Source organism: Pelodiscus sinensis, chromosome 13 (genome assembly GCF_052426305.1).
Source record: "Pelodiscus sinensis isolate ZL-2025 chromosome 13, ASM5242630v1, whole genome shotgun sequence".
In the NCBI taxonomy this organism is placed as follows: Eukaryota; Metazoa; Chordata; order Testudines; family Trionychidae; genus Pelodiscus; species Pelodiscus sinensis.
In genome coordinates, this window is record NC_143064.1 from 925595 (window position 1) to 939400 (window position 13806).

Below are 13806 nucleotides of genomic sequence, written 5' to 3' on the forward strand. Positions count from 1 at the left end.
GTGACTCAAGACAAACGGTCCGGAAGAGAAGTGACTGAACCGCTGATCCCAGGCGCCTCGCACGGGGTAACAAACAAAAGGAACCGGAATGATCCGTGTCATTGGGATTAAGGAGACGGCGGGGCAGGGCGGGGCGCGCAGCCGGAACAGTACAGCCAGCCACTCACCTATGCAGTGGGCGAAGGGGGGAGGGCGGTACGGCGTTCCCCACCTCTCTGACGAGCGTTCAGGATCTTGGGCTTTGAGCGCACAAGAAGGGGGGTGAGTCGTGTTGGCCACAGACCAGCACAGCACAGCAGGGACCAGAAAAACCGCCTCCTTGTGCATGTATTTATGATGTGCGAGGGGGGCTGCGTGATGGTCACTGAGAACTGCAATTTGAGTGGCAGATGCTGGCACGCTCATGCCACCAGGACTCAAACGATGACAATGTCCTAACCCAAGAACTTGTGCAATTGACAGGGAGGAAAGCTGCACACGATCTCGTCCCCACGGACACAGAGGACTGCTCACAGGTGACGGGGGATGGTATTTTGATCACATCTACACTGGACGAGCAGAATAAAGGCTGGAGCAGTTATTCTTTAACTGGTTTTTAATAGGCCAATTTCACAAAGCTGAAAACAATGATCAGCCAATCAGCTGGGAGGAAGCATGTTATCAGGAAATGGGAATGATCATTGGGAATCACTGATGAACAACGTCCCAGGTACCAAAAAAGCCAAGCCCCCAGCAGGAGGAAGAGGAAGAAGGCTCAAACCCGAACTGGTTGGGAGGGGAAGGGAAAGCCGCTTGAAAAGTGGTAACAGCAGCAGACGGGAACGACCAGCGATGACCGTAAATCAGAAGGTAGGAACTGTGGGAAATGGACAAGGGAAGGGAACGGACACCAGGACAATTGAAATACATTAAATATCCGGCCCGTGGCACTGACGGAAACGGCAGAATTCTCACTAGCCTCCAGAAGAGGCAGATGTGTCCAGCTACCCGGAGCCGGCGGGGCCAAAGGGCATGAAGAAGCAGGCCTGCCCCACACCAGCCTGGTGAGCTGGCCTAGGCACGCACTGAGGAGCGGGAATGGTGCGACACACTCCTGAGAAAGAGCGAGCGATCTGGCGTCCGGAGGGGCCGGGCCCCGGGGCGAGGCTGGACGGGGAAAGGGCCCCCACTCGGAACACACACGCACCCGGCTGCAAAGTAAGCGCTCTGTATTTGTCTGAGCACGTCTGCAATACAGGGTTTCATCTGGTATAAATAAAGTACAAAATCTTACAATGTCTTAATCATTATTTTAACAAAAATACTAAAAACTCAGTAAAAACTGAAACGGGGGGAGGGGGCTACGACCACACAGGCACCAAACCCTTTGTAGAAACCGGAGTAAAAAGAGTGTGTGAGAAACTCGCTCCCTGCCCGCCGAGCAAGGCAGCTGCAGAACACGGTGCCCGGGGAACAGCCAGTCCAGCGCCGTCTCCCTCCTGGCTCAGTAGCGTCCGAAGGGGTTGCTGTTCTGCTGGGGCTGGGTATCTGTGTAGAGCAAACACAGTCAGACGCTGGGGCCCGTTGGCCAGGCAGGGAGGAAGGGTCCCGGGCGCTGGTCTCACTGCTGCCGAAGGGCCGAGTGCACGGCACGCCCCGTGCCAGCCTGGCAGAGCCCAGCCACAGCCTCTCGCAAGGCAAGTGGGCTGCAAGTCCAGGACCGGCCCCGGCCACAGCAACACGGGGGCAGGGGTCGCGCCGGTCGTCTGGGGCTCGGGCTCAGCGCTCGAGCCTTGCAAGGTGAGCGAAAAGCCGACTGGCTCCCACTAAGGCAGCCCAGCAGCCTCATCGTTCTCGGTCAGAGGCCTCAGTGCCACGGGGGGAGGGGCTCGCACACGCCAGCTAGTGAAACAGGAGCGGTGCTGGCTGCAGGGACCATCACCCACCTGTATGAGCAGCCGCCGCTCACTGCTGGGGCCATGGGGAGGGGGTAAGTCTCCTGCCCCGTGGGGCCTGCCTGGCCTGTGTCTGGCTTCTTCCTAGAGCCCATTCCGCGGCTGGCCCCAGTCGCGCCAGCGTGAGCCGTCCTTTCCCACGCCCCGGAGGGCAGGGCACACTGGGACTCGCAGGAGCCGCCTGCCCTCCAGGCCCGTGCCCCACGCCAGGCCCGAGGGGAGACTCTGGGCCTGGCTAGCGTGCACTGGCCGGGGGGCCACCTCCCCGCTATTGCACAGTTCAGCCCCAGGGCTTGCGATGAGGGGAAATGAGATTCACAAGCTGGTTACAAGATGCTGGCCCTCGGAAATAGCCCCTCCCCCTGCCTCGCCTCAGAGCTAGGACCACGGGGGCCACGTGCAGCCCCTCCCCCTGCCTCACCTCAGAGCTAGGACCACGGGGGCCACGTGCAGCCCCTCCCCCTGCCTCGCCTCAGAGCTAGGACCACGGGGGCCACGTGCAGCCCCTCCCCCTGCCTCGCCTCAGAGCTAGGACCACGGGGGCCACGTGCAGCCCCTCCCCCTGCCTCCCCTCAGAGCTAGGACCATGGGGGCCACGTGCAGCCCCTCCCCCTGCCTCCCCTCAGAGCTAGGACCACGGGGGCCACATGCAGCCCCTCCCCCTGCCTCCCCTCAGAGCTAGGACCACGGGGGCCACGCGCAGCCCCTCCCACTGCCTCGCCTCAGAGCTAGGGCTACAGGGGCTACGCACAGCCCCTCCCCTGCCTCAAACACGGGAGCCACGCACAGCCCCTCCCCCTGCCTCAAACACGGGAGCCACGCACAGCCCCTCCCCCTGCCTCAAACACGGGAGCCACGCACAGCTCCTCCCCCTGCCTCAAACACGGGAGCCACGCACAGCCCCTCCCCCTGCCTCAAACACGGGAGCCACGCACAGCCCCTCCCCCTGCCTCAAACACGGGAGCCACGCACAGCCCCTCCCCCTGCCTCAAACACGGGAGCCACGCACAGCCCCTCCCCCTGCCTCGCCTCAAAGCTAGGACCATGGGGGCCACGTGCAGCCCCTTCCCATGCCTTGCCTCAGAGCTAGGGTCACGGGAGCCACGCACAGCCCCTTGGAGTGGCCTCAGGCCCAGCATTCACTCGCTGCCCTGCAGAAGAACGTTGCCAGGGCTACAAGCTTTGCTCCGACACTCTCACTGGAACTGGGGTGCTAGGTGGCTGGGCTGGTGGCGAGTGTCAAGGGCTGTTAGCGGGGATTCTGGGAGTGGCTGCCTGTAAATGCAGGTTTGATCTTGTGCAGGGGCACAGGCACGCCTGGTGCTTTTCAGCCAAAGACAGTCTCCAGGGTCTATGGAAACCACCCCGTCCCCAGGCCCACCACTGCCCCATTTCAGCCTGGAACCCAGAAGCAAAAGGCTCCATGAACGGTGGAGCTGGCGGCCTAGAAGGGAAAAGGAGCCCGGCTCCGCGTGTAGCGCAGCCCCAGGGCAGCACTCGGACACTGGAAGGACGTGGCCCAGCCTAGCACCTGCGGGCCCAGGCCAAGGGGAGATGCTGGGGTTTGCGGCACTGCACTGCGGCCCCTGCGGGCAGAGTCCAGGTGCCTGGCACCAGCGTGGCTGGGCTGCGGGCAGGGGGCTCACAGCTGAATTGCCAGCAGGGTGGTCTAGAGACACTACCCGAGTAGGGCAGGGCGGGGCCCAATACCAACAAGCCTCTCGTGGACCACGTCCTGAAAAGCCTCCCCCTCTCCCGGCCACCCGCTCAGGGCTGAGATGCAGGGAGGCCCTCCCAGGGCCTGGGACTGGCATGCCCGGGAGGAGAAGCTGCTCAGTGGCTTGGCAGTACCGCGTGCTTCTCGCTCTGCCTGCACCCAGGGCCATAGGAACTCAGGAATGGCCAGGGCAGCGATCGCGTGATCCGTCCCCAGCCGTCCAAACCCAGCTTCTGGCAGGCAGAGGCTAGAGCCACCCAGAGCATGGGGGCAGCCCTGTCCATCCTGGACAGCAGCCATCGATGGACCTGTCCAACTACAGCTTATCTAGTGCTTCTGGAACCCCATTATCCTTTTGGCCTTCACAACATCCTCTGGCAAGGAGTTCCACAGGGTGACCGTGCTTTGAAAGTAGTAGTTCTTCCTTCGGCTTGTTTTAACCCTGCTGCCTATTACTTGTATTGGGTAACCCATGGTTCCTGTGTTATATGACGGGATAAATAATGCTTTTTGGATCATTTTCTCCACAGAACTCATCCTTTTAGAGCCCTCTAGCATACCCCTCCCCCACTGTCTCTTTTCCAAGCTGAACAGTTCCAGGGTTTTTCATCTCTCCTCCCATGGCTGCTGTCCCTAAGCACCTTCTCCAATTTTAATGCATCTAGTCCTGCACACAGCAGTCGAGGTGTGGGTGTACCAGGGATCTGTGCAGCGGCGTTAGGACACTGACTGGTTTATTAGCTGTCCCTTCCCTGCATGCCGTTAGCTTTCTTGGCCACTGCTGCACCCTGGGTGGGTGTTTTCCGAGAACGCTCCACAGTGACTCCGAGGCCTTGGCCTGGAGTGGACACGGCTCATGCTGCGTGAATGGCCGGGATTATGGTTCCACTCCGCACGTGCAGGGGTTACTCCCCCGGTGCGGTAAGCGAGGTCTGCAAGATGGGCGTCAGGCGAGTGGCCGAGCGCCCCGTCTCACAGCCGTACCTGGCTGGGTGCCCGCGTGGGCTCCCCGTCTCACAGCCGTACCTGGCTGGGTGCCCGCGTGGGCTCCCCGTCTCACAGCCGTACCTGGCTGGGTGCCCGCGTGGGCTCCCCGTCTCACAGCCGTACCCGGCTGGGTGCCCGCGTGGGCTCCCCGTCTCACAGCCGTACCCGGCTGGGTGCCCGCGTGGGCTCCCCGTCTCACAGCCGTACCCGGCCGGGTGCCCGCGTGGGCTCCCCGTCTCACAGCCGTACCCGGCTGGGTGCCCGCGTGGGCTCCCCGTCTCACAGCCGTACCCGGCCGGGTGCCCGCGTGGGCTCCCCGTCTCACAGCCGTACCCGGCCGGGTGCCCGCGTGGGCTCCCCGTCTCACAGCCGTACCCGGCTGGGTGCCCGCGTGGGCTCCCCGTCTCACAGCCGTACCCGGCCGGGTGCCCGCGTGGGCTCCCCGTCTCACAGCCGTACCCGGCTGGGTGCCCGCGTGGGCTCCCCGTCTCACAGCCGTACCCGGCCGGGTGCCCGCGTGGGCTCCCCGTCTCACAGCCGTACCCGGCTGGGTGCCCGCGTGGGCTCCCCGTCTCACAGCCGTACCCGGCTGGGTGCCCGCGTGGGCTCCCCGTCTCACAGCCGTACCCGGCTGGGTGCCCGCGTGGGCTCCCCGTCTCACAGCCGTACCCGGCTGGGTGCCCGCGTGGGCTCCCCGTCTCACAGCCGTACCCGGCTGGGTGCCTGCGTGGGCTCCCCGTCTCACAGCCGTACCCGGCTGGGTGCCTGCGTGGGCTCCCCGTCTCACAGCCGTACCCGGCTGGGTGCCCGCGTGGGCTCCCCGTCTCACAGCCGTACCCGGCTGGGTGCCCGCGTGGGCTCCCCGTCTCACAGCCGTACCCGGCTGGGTGCCCGCGTGGGCTCCCCGTCTCACAGCCGTACCCGGCTGGGTGCCCGCGTGGGCTCCCCGTCTCACAGCCGTACCCGGCTGGGTGCCCGCGTGGGCTCCCCGTCTCACAGCCGTACCCGGCTGGGTGCCCGCGTGGGCTCCCCGTCTCACAGCCGTACCCGGCTGGGTGCCCGCGTGGGCTCCCCGTCTCACAGCCGTACCCGGCTGGGTGCCCGCGTGGGCTCCCCGTCTCACAGCCGTACCCGGCTGGGTGCCCGCGTGGGCTCCCCGTCTCACAGCCGTACCCGGCTGGGTGCCCGCGTGGGCTCCCCGTCTCACAGCCGTACCTGGCTGGGTGCCCGCGTGGGCTCCCCGTCTCACAGCCGTACCCGGCTGGGTGCCCGCGTGGGCTCCCCGTCTCACAGCCGTACCCGGCTGGGTGCCCGCGTGGGCTCCCCGTCTCACAGCCGTACCCGGCTGGGTGCCTGCGTGGGCTCCCCGTCTCACAGCCGTACCCGGCTGGGTGCCCGCGTGGGCTCCCCGTCTCACAGCCGTACCCGGCTGGGTGCCCGCGTGGGCTCCCCGTCTCACAGCCGTACCCGGCTGGGTGCCCGCGTGGGCTCCCCGTCTCACAGCCGTACCCGGCCGGGTGCCCGCGTGGGCTCCCCGTCTCACAGCCGTACCCGGCCGGGTGCCCGCGTGGGCTCCCCGTCTCACAGCCGTACCCGGCCGGGTGCCCGCGTGGGCTCCCCGTCTCACAGCCGTACCCGGCTGGGTGCCCGCGTGGGCTCCCCGTCTCGCAGCCGTACCCGGCTGGGTGCCCGCGTGGGCTCCCCGTCTCGCAGCCGTACCCGGCTGGGTGCCCGCGTGGGCTCCCCGTCTGACAGCCGTACCCGGCTGGGTGCCCGCGTGGGCTCCCCGTCTCGCAGCCGTACCCGGCTGGGTGCCCGCGTGGGCTCCCCGTCTCGCAGCCGTACCCGGCTGGGTGCCCGCGTGGGCTCCCCGTCTCGCAGCCGTACCCGGCTGGGTGCCCGCGTGGGCTCCCCGTCTCACAGCCGTACCCGGCTGGGTGCCCGCGTGGGCGCCCCGTCTCACAGCCGTACCCGGCTGGGTGCCCGCGTGGGCGCCCCGTCTCACAGCCGTACCCGGCTGGGTGCCCGCGTGGGCGCCCCGTCTCACAGCCGTACCCGGCCGGGTGCCCGCGTGGGCTCCCCGTCTCACAGCCGTACCCGGCCGGGTGCCCGCGTGGGCTCCCCGTCTCACAGCCGTACCCGGCCGGGTGCCCGCGTGGGCTCCCCGTCTCACAGCCGTACCCGGCCGGGTGCCCGCGTGGGCTCCCCGTCTCACAGCCGTACCCGGCCGGGTGCCCGCGTGGGCTCCCCGTCTCACAGCCGTACCCGGCTGGGTGCCCGCGTGGGCTCCCCGTCTCACAGGCGTACCCGGCTGGGTGCCCGCGTGGGCTCCCCGTCTCACAGCCGTACCCGGCTGGGTGCCCGCGTGGGCTCCCCGTCTCACAGCCGTACCCGGCTGGGTGCCCGCGTGGGCTCCCCGTCTCACAGCCGTACCCGGCTGGGTGCCCGCGTGGGCTCCCCGTCTCACAGCCGTACCCGGCTGGGTGCCCGCGTGGGCTCCCCGTCTCACAGCCGTACCTGGCTGGGTGCCCGCGTGGGCTCCCCGTCTCACAGCCGTACCCGGCTGGGTGCCCGCGTGGGCTCCCCGTCTCACAGCCGTACCCGGCTGGGTGCCCGCGTGGGCTCCCCGTCTCACAGCCGTACCCGGCTGGGTGCCCGCGTGGGCTCCCCGTCTCACAGCCGTACCCGGCTGGGTGCCCGCGTGGGCTCCCCGTCTCACAGCCGTACCCGGCTGGGTGCCCGCGTGGGCTCCCCGTCTCACAGCCGTACCCGGCTGGGTGCCCGCGTGGGCTCCCCGTCTCACAGCCGTACCTGGCTGGGTGCCTGCGTGGGCTCCCCGTCTGACAGCCGTACCTGGCTGGGTGCCTGCGTGGGCTCCCCGTCTCACAGCCGTACCCGGCTGGGTGCCTGCGTGGGCTCCCCGTCTCACAGCCGTACCTGGCTGGGTGCCTGCGTGGGCTCCCCGTCTCACAGCCGTACCCGGCTGGGTGCCCGCGTGGGCGCCCCGTCTCACAGCCGTACCCGGCTGGGTGCCTGCGTGGGCTCCCCGTCTGACAGCCGTACCTGGCTGGGTGCCTGCGTGGGCTCCCCGTCTCACAGCCGTACCTGGCTGGGTGCCTGCGTGGGCTCCCCGTCTCACAGCGCGGGGCAGCTAAGCAGTGTGTGGCCCCTACCCCTCTCCTTCATCACGGCCCGGGGGGCCAGGGCACACACCTCCAAGAAGCGTAGTTACGGCCCCTGGGGAGTAGCCCTCTTCTTTCCTTCAGGCTGTCCCTGGAGATGCTTCCTAGCACAGCAGGGCCCTCCAGGGGCAGGAGGGGGTCTCAGAGTTGGGCCTGAATGGCCAGTTCCAGCTGGGCGTCAGCCTGAGACTGACCAATGGGGGATGTTGAATGAGCGTGTGAGCAGAAACCCCATCGGCCAGTAACAGGCAGATTTTGCAGGAAGGCAAACGATGGGCTACAGCTCTTGTGCAGTGCCCCCTAAGCCGGGGGGGGACGGGGGGGGGAGGAGGGAAGGGCCTTGCAGGTAGCAGCTGGAGGCATCCGAAATCCCTAGGAAAGTCTCTAGTTGGAGATGGGCTTGTCCTTCCAGCGCCCCGGGGTGGAGAGTCTGGGCCCTCGGAGGTAACAGGTGGAAAATCACTTCCTGCCTGTCCTTGTGAGACGCGGGGGGACAGGCCGAGGGGGAGGAAGGAAGAAAGAGAAGTTGCTTACTTTGCGCAGTGAGGATTCTTCTTTGAGATGTGAGTCCCCGTGGGTGTCGGGGTCGTCCCGGCGCCACGGATCGCAGACGTTTGAGCAGTCATCAGGCGGGCTGCGCATGCGCGAGTGGCGTTCCCGCCTTTGAAGTGGCACACGCAGCCCGCTTTTCCCTCAGTTTCTTCTTCAACGCCCTAGGGGGCTGCTATTATTGCCCGAAGAAACGGGGAGGAGGGGAGGTTGTGGAGCACCCACGGGACACACATCTCGAAGAACAATCATCACTGCACGAAGTGAGTAGCTTCTCTTTCTTCTTCGAGCAATGTTCCCACTGTTGCGCAGAGGTTCTGCGCCAGGGTCCACCATCGCAGGGAGAAGGCGAGACGTGCCTGTAGACGTGGTGGCTGGCTGGCGTGGACACTGAAGAAATCCTGAGCTGGACACATCGCAAGCGCAGCCTGGCGTGCGGAACCACGTCTGTGGTGGTCGCCAGGTGTCTCATACGCTTCAGGCAAGTTAGGGTGGGACCGGTTGAGCTGGTGGGAATGATAGTGATGAGGCTTCTTATGCTGTGGAAACGGCGTCTGGGGAGATAGGTCCGTGCTGTTGTGGAATCTCTGCGAGCCCCTAGGAACTCCAGGGACTGCGTGGGGCGTGTGTGGATGTCTGCTCGTTGGAGGAGAGGCCTTTGTGAACCTGACCATGCCTCTTGTGGCCCGTTGTGAGGGGCCCTTGAGAAGGCAATCGTCCAGCTGGGGAATATTGTAATGCCGTTGCGTCTGAGGTGTGCTGCTGTCACCGTGAGGGTCTTGGAAGATTCTCTGGGGGCAGAGGAGAGTCCGAACAGGAGGACTCTGTACTGGAAGTGGTGTGACGCTACCACAAATCGTAGGGAACGCCTCTGGGTGGGATGTATTGTGACTTGACAATATGCATCTTGAAGGTCGAGGGCTGTGAACAGTCCCCTCTGTCCAGTGCCGGAAGCAGAGTGGCGAGCGCCGTCGTTCGGAATCGCTGCTTGTTTAATGGCCGCAGGTCCCAGATGGGCCACCAACGCCCCGACCTCCTCTCGGTGAGAAAGCAGTGCGAATAAAAGCCTCTCCCTTCGGATCGTTCTACGGCTCCGACATGGAGGAGATGTTGCAGGTCTTGGCGGAGCACAGTGTCGTGAGAGGGGTCCCCGAAGAGGGAGGGAGAGGGGAGGAGGGGGGGGGATTGCATATCCACAGCTGATGATTTCTAGGACCTGCCGATCTGTGGTGATTGCTGTCCCGGTTGTAATAAGGGCGCAAGTGGTGGTGAAATACGTCGGACTCGTCAGGCACTGGAGCAGAAGGGAGGTCAGGCAGGTCAAACTTGCTGCCTAGAGGCGGGAGTTGCTGAAGAACGGTGGTTCGATGTCGGAAGCGGTTCTTTCAAAAGGCCTTTACTAGACAACAGCAGTACTGGCCGTGTCCCCGTGTCTCTGGTACTGTGTGTAGCAGGGTGGGGTGGAGTGTACATCCCCAATGTGTGCAAGGCAGCACACAAACCTTTGCTAGAGTGCAAGGCCTCGTCAGTACCTGTAGCAAATCATTTGGTCTTATCGAATGGCAGGCCCTCTACTTTGGCCTGGACTCCTGCTGCTCACAGCCAAGACACACGTCTCATTACCACGGACGTCGCAGTAGCCCTAGCTGCAGTGTCTGCGGCACCGTAGGCCGTCTGTAGCGCTGTCCGGGATAAAGCGTATCCCTCTTTAACGAATGCCTTAAGGACACGTCTTTCGTCCTCTGCAACACTGCGCACAAGCTCTGTGAGAGTCGTGTAACTGGCGAAAGCACGATCTCCAAGCAGCAAGCTGGCCATGTGCAGCTGCAGGGTTGAGGAGGAGGACATCTTCCTCCCACAGACCTCGAGGCATTTAGGGCCTTTGTCCTGCGTCTGAGCCTTGTGCTGCGGGTTTGGCCCTTCGGTTTGCAGCATCAGTCCCCAAGGAGTTAGGCTGAGGGTGTGAGCACAGGAATTCCATGGGACAAAACACTTTCTATCAGCCCCTCTGTGGGTCGGGGGCGTGGCTGGGGTTTGCCACACTTCATCAGCTGCCTCAGGAACAGCTCTGTCTAGAGGCAGGGCAAGCTGGGATTGTGCAGAGGCTGCAGGTTCTTTAGGAGCTTGTGGGGTTTTTCCTGCACCCCTGATGAGACCACCTCCCAACTGACAGCTACTCTCGAAAACAGCTCCTGGAACTGTTTAAGGTCATCACTAGGTGCTGGAGCATTCGGGTAACCGCTTCATCAGGAGCGGAGGAGTCGTTGTCACTGGGTGGGACGTCTGATTGCTGAACCGTTAGTTCATCCTCAATTTGCCCTTCTCCTAGGTCTGTGACTCCGGATGGGAATGCGATAGCTCTGAACGTACAGAGGTCACACACCGCTGGGCAGGTGTGGGGGCAGTGGAGTATGACGAGGTGCCCCGTAGCGATAGGGGGACCATGGGCTGTGGTGTCTGTTACAACAGTGCCGTTCCGGGTGCCGGGGAGGATACGGAGAACGAGGTGAGCCCCGTGCCCCGTGCGTGTGCTCTCTGGGGAAGAGTGTCGAGAGGAGAACCTGCCCCTTGGTAGCACTGATCTGAGACAAGGTGGGTGAGCACGGCGACCCCTTATCGGTAATGGGGAGCGAGAGCGAGTGGGGGCCCGCTCTGGCCTGCCTGTCCTGTCTCGGCGGTGCCTGTTTTGCGCATTGGGGAACGGCTGTGGGATGATGCCCTGGGAGCCGCTGCTGGGTCCCCTGGTACATGAGATGGTGGCGTGGGTGGGTCACGGCCCCAGAGGATGTGGGGTTAGCGTGAGGTACTGGAGGACACTGGGACTAGCCCTGTCCCCTCCCGGTGCCTGTGGGGAGATTGCACAGGGGGCTCACGTTGTACCAGGGATACTGAGTGTGCTCCAGGCACCCCGGGTGTCCTCCAGGCCACTGGTGCCTCTGTTACACCAGGCCCTTAGCAGGGGCCCTTTCTGATACCCAGGCAGGTGGTCTGATGGCCTGTTCAGAGGGTGCCGAGGAGATTTCCCCACGCCCGAGTGCCCGGTTCATCCCCTCTCCTGATCCTAGGGAGAGCGCGGGTTGGGGAGGGTCTGGTTTCTGACCCGGCCTTCTGAGGCACAGGGTGAAGGGGTTTCCAGAGGGGATTTTGTGCTCGAGCCCTTACTGCCCCCTTTATAGCTATGGGGGTCCAGGGCTGTGTCAACAGACAGCGTGTGAGCCGAGAGATCCCTTCCCTTGCGAGCCCTCGCTGCCAGGCTGTGGTGGGGACACAGTGGTGCTGTACACGTCCCCAGACGGCGTGAGAGCCGAGAGATCCCTTCCCTTGTGAGCCCTCGCTGCCAGGCTGTGGTGGGGACACAGTGGTGCTGTACACGTCCCCAGACGGCGTGAGAGCCGGGAGATCCCTTCCCTTGCGAGCCCTCGCTGCCAGGCTGCGGCAGGGACACAGTGGTGCTGTACACGTCCCCAGACGGCGTGTGAGCCGGGAGATCCCTTCCCTTGCGAGCCCTCGCTGCCAGGCTGTGGTGGGGACACAGTGGTGCTGTACACGTCCCCAGACGGCGTGAGAGCCGGGAGATCCCTTCCCTTGCGAGCCCTCGCTGCCAGGCTGCGGCAGGGACACAGTGGTGCTGTACACGTCCCCAGACGGCGTGTGAGCCGGGAGATCCCTTCCCTTGCGAGCCCTCGCTGCCAGGCTGCGGCAGGGACACAGTGGTGCTGTACACGTCCCCAGACGGCGTGTGAGCCGAGAGATCTCTTCCCTTGCGAGCCCTCGCTGCCAGGCTGTGGCGGGGACACAGTGGTGCTGTACACGTCCCCAGACGGCGTGAGAGCCGGGAGATCCCTTCCCTTGCGAGCCCTCGCTGCCAGGCTGTGGCGGGGACACAGTGGTGCTGTACACGTCCCCAGACAGCGTGTGAGCCGAGAGATCCCTTCCCTTGCGAGCCCTCCCTGCCAGGCTGTGGTGGGGACACAGTGGTGTTGTACACGTCCCCAGACGGCGTGAGAGCCGGGAGATCCCTTCCCTTGCGAGCCCTCCCTGCCAGGCTGTGGTGGGGACACAGTGGTGTTGTACACGTCCCCAGACGGCGTGAGAGCCGGGAGATCCCTTCCCTTGCGAGCCCTCGCTGCCAGGCTGTGGCGGGGACACAGTGGTGTTGTACACGTCCCCAGACAGCGTGTGAGCCGGGAGATCCCTTCCCTTGCGAGCCCTCGCTGCCAGGCTGTGGTGGGGACACAGTGGTGCTGTACACGTCCCCAGACGGCGTGTGAGCCGGGAGATCCCTTCCCTTGTGAGCCCTCGCTGCCAGGCTGTGGTGGGGACACAGTGGTGTTGTACACGTCCCCAGACGGCGTGTGAGCCGAGAGATCCCTTCCCTTGTGAGCCCTCGCTGCCAGGCTGCGGTGGGGACACAGTGGTGTTGTACACGTCCCCAGACAGCGTGTGAGCCGGGAGATCCCTTCCCTTGTGAGCCCTCGCTGCCAGGCTGTGGTGGGGACACAGTGGTGCTGTACACGTCCCCAGACAGCGTGTGAGCCGAGAGATCCCTTCCCTTGTGAGCCCTCGCTGCCAGGCTGTGGTGGGGACACAGTGGTGCTGTACACGTCCCCAGACGGCGTGAGAGCCGGGAGATCCCTTCCCTTGTGAGCCCTCGCTGCCAGGCTGTGGCAGGGACACAGTGGTGCTGTACACGTCCCCAGACGGCGTGTGAGCCGGGAGATCCCTTCCCTTGCGAGCCCTCGCTGCCAGGCTGTGGCAGGGACACAGTGGTGCTGTACACGTCCCCAGACGGCGTGTGAGCCGGGAGATCCCTTCCCTTGTGAGCCCTCGCTGCCAGGCTGTGGTGGGGACACAGTGGTGCTGTACACGTCCCCAGACGGCGTGTGAGCCGAGAGATCCCTTCCCTTGTGAGCCCTCGCTGCCAGGCTGCGGTGGGGACACAGTGGTGCTGTACACGTCCCCAGACGGCGTGTGAGCCGGGAGATCCCTTCCCTTGTGAGCCCTCGCTGCCAGGCTGCGGTGGGGACACAGTGGTGCTGTACACGTCCCCAGACGGCGTGTGAGCCGGGAGATCCCTTCCCTTGCGAGCCCTCGCTGCCAGGCTGTGGCGGGGACACAGTGGTGCTGTACACGTCCCCAGACGGCGTGTGAGCCGAGAGATCCCTTCCCTTGCGAGCCCTCGCTGCCAGGCTGTGGTGGGGACACAGTGGTGCTGTACACGTCCCCAGACGGCGTGTGAGCCGGGAGATCCCTTCCCTTGCGAGCCCTCGCTGCCAGGCTGCGGTGGGGACACAGTGGTGCTGTACACGTCCCCAGACGGCGTGTGAGCCGGGAGATCCCTTCCCTTGCGAGCCCTCGCTGCCAGGCTGTGGCAGGGACACAGTGGTGTTGTACACGTCCCCAGACAGCGTGTGAGCCGAGAGATCCCTTCCCTTGC

General features: G+C 64.9%; 1 protein-coding gene across 2 annotated transcripts in view; it reads right to left on the bottom strand.

Annotated features, from left to right (window-relative positions):
* Nucleotides 1-1191: 1191 nt before the first annotated feature.
* The window catches only part of MED12 (mediator complex subunit 12), a 95328-nt gene continuing 82713 nt past the window's right edge, over nt 1192-13806 (bottom strand). For both annotated transcript variants that reach the window (XM_089781764.1, XM_089781763.1), the window contains exon 44: nt 1192-1527. In XM_089781764.1, the coding sequence (XP_089637890.1) occupies nt 1484-1527 (44 nt within the window). In that variant the 3' untranslated portion in view covers nt 1192-1483. The remainder of the gene's footprint in view (nt 1528-13806) is intronic.